General features: G+C 52.6%; 1 protein-coding gene across 1 annotated transcript; it reads right to left on the bottom strand.

Annotated features, from left to right (window-relative positions):
• Positions 1 to 209: 209 nt before the first annotated feature.
• On the bottom strand, positions 210 to 671 carry LOC125546693 (uncharacterized). The gene has a single exon (XM_048710858.1). The coding sequence runs from the start codon at positions 669 to 671 to the stop codon at positions 210 to 212; it is 462 nt and encodes a 153-aa protein (XP_048566815.1).
• Positions 672 to 1,469: the final 798 nt, after the last annotated feature.

Genomic DNA, 1,469 nt, shown 5'->3' with positions numbered 1-1,469 from the left:
ATTCCAAGGTGCATTAAATCATTTCATGCAAGTATTAAGAGAAAGTTGACCAATGCATGTACTTTATGCATGCATGCATTGCAATTAATGCATTGATAAACATAATTTTTTATCGCCGCTAAAACCCACCATTTCTTAAGCTAAAGTAGATCAAGGTAATCCCTATATTAGCATATTACTAAGATAAACAGAAGGCACTGTAGAAACATTTAGGACGTGAGCTTGTCAATATGAATGTGGAGGGACACAAGCTTAGCCCCGGCCAGCAGCTTGGGCGGAACTGTCAAGAAGGTCAGCTCCTGCACATCGACGTCGCCAGGATCCTTGCTGCTTGTCACCTCCATTTCCACCTTGACGGCGTCGGTCGTGCCTTTGGGCTCCCCCGGTGGGCCGTTCGCCCACAGCTTGGCCACGTAGTGCGGTAGTGGGGACGCCCCCGCTCTGATGCAGACGACCGACACGACGATAGGCGCACCTATGTCGAGCACGCCGCCGACCAAGAAAAACGCGCGGCGGTCCTCCTCCGCGAACAGCAAGAGCCGTGGCTCTGACAGTGGCACTTGAAGCTGGATCACCTTGCCGTACTGGATCCTGTGCACGGGCATGGGATGCGCGGTGCTGATGTGGTGGTAGAGCGCCGGCGGCAGGCCTTCGTAGCCGCAGACAGGCATGGGGCATTTGCAGGGCACGAGCGGACACATGCTCTGGTGATCGGCGAGCTTGTGGTAAGTGACGTATCGGTGATCTCGCCCTCCTCGTGCACAACCATCTCTCGACTTGGGCCGGGGTATTACAAAGCTTTACCGTCACATATTTTATACTACTTCAAGGTGCATTAAATCAACACATGCAAGTATCAAAAGGAGAGTCACGACATGCATGCATGCGTTGTAATTAATGCATCGGTAAACGCAAATTATTGAAATATATCGAGTGCAGTGCTTTGATGTGTCGCGTCAACTCGTACATCAACGAGAAGTTTGATTATCCTCTCCCTCCCCGACTTAAGTGCACCCGTCTTTGGCTGTATGACAGGTTGGCCACACACCTGTCGGGCCCACCTGTCATACACGCAAAGGCAGGAGCGTCCCTCCCTCGCCAATGAGCGTGGTGGTTGGCAAGACTAGGAGAAGCTTTCGCTACACGCTCTCCCTCCCGCACGCGGTGGACATGCAACAGTTCAATCGGTGTCAGATGGCCAGAAGCGTACTGTAGTACTCCTCCAGTGCAGTAGTACTCCATCATTGTTCGACTTCCCGAAGAGGCGAAGAGCCAAGCGCAGCCCGGACGCTCGTGTATATACCGCATCATTCTTTGCTCCTTCTTACTACTCCGACATGTGGGAGAGCCAGCATCCGGGTCGATGTGTCATGCACCAGATTAGAGCGCGGAACGGAAGGGGGGCATCACCCCGGTCAGAGCGGCAGTAATTCATGACTATAGTGAGTGGTCATATCACAAGTCTTTCC

The sequence above is a fragment of the Triticum urartu genome, chromosome 3A, assembly GCF_056163025.1.
Source record: "Triticum urartu cultivar PI428250 chromosome 3A, HENAU_Tu73, whole genome shotgun sequence".
NCBI lineage: Eukaryota > Viridiplantae > Streptophyta > Magnoliopsida > Poales > Poaceae > Triticum > Triticum urartu.
This window is presented reverse-complemented; position numbering and strand designations above follow the sequence as displayed.

Excerpts from the sequence above, each read along its gene's own strand:
- LOC125546693 (XM_048710858.1), bottom strand. The coding sequence starts at position 671 with ATGCCTGTCTGCGGCTACGAAGGCCTGCCGCCGGCGCTCTACCACCAC.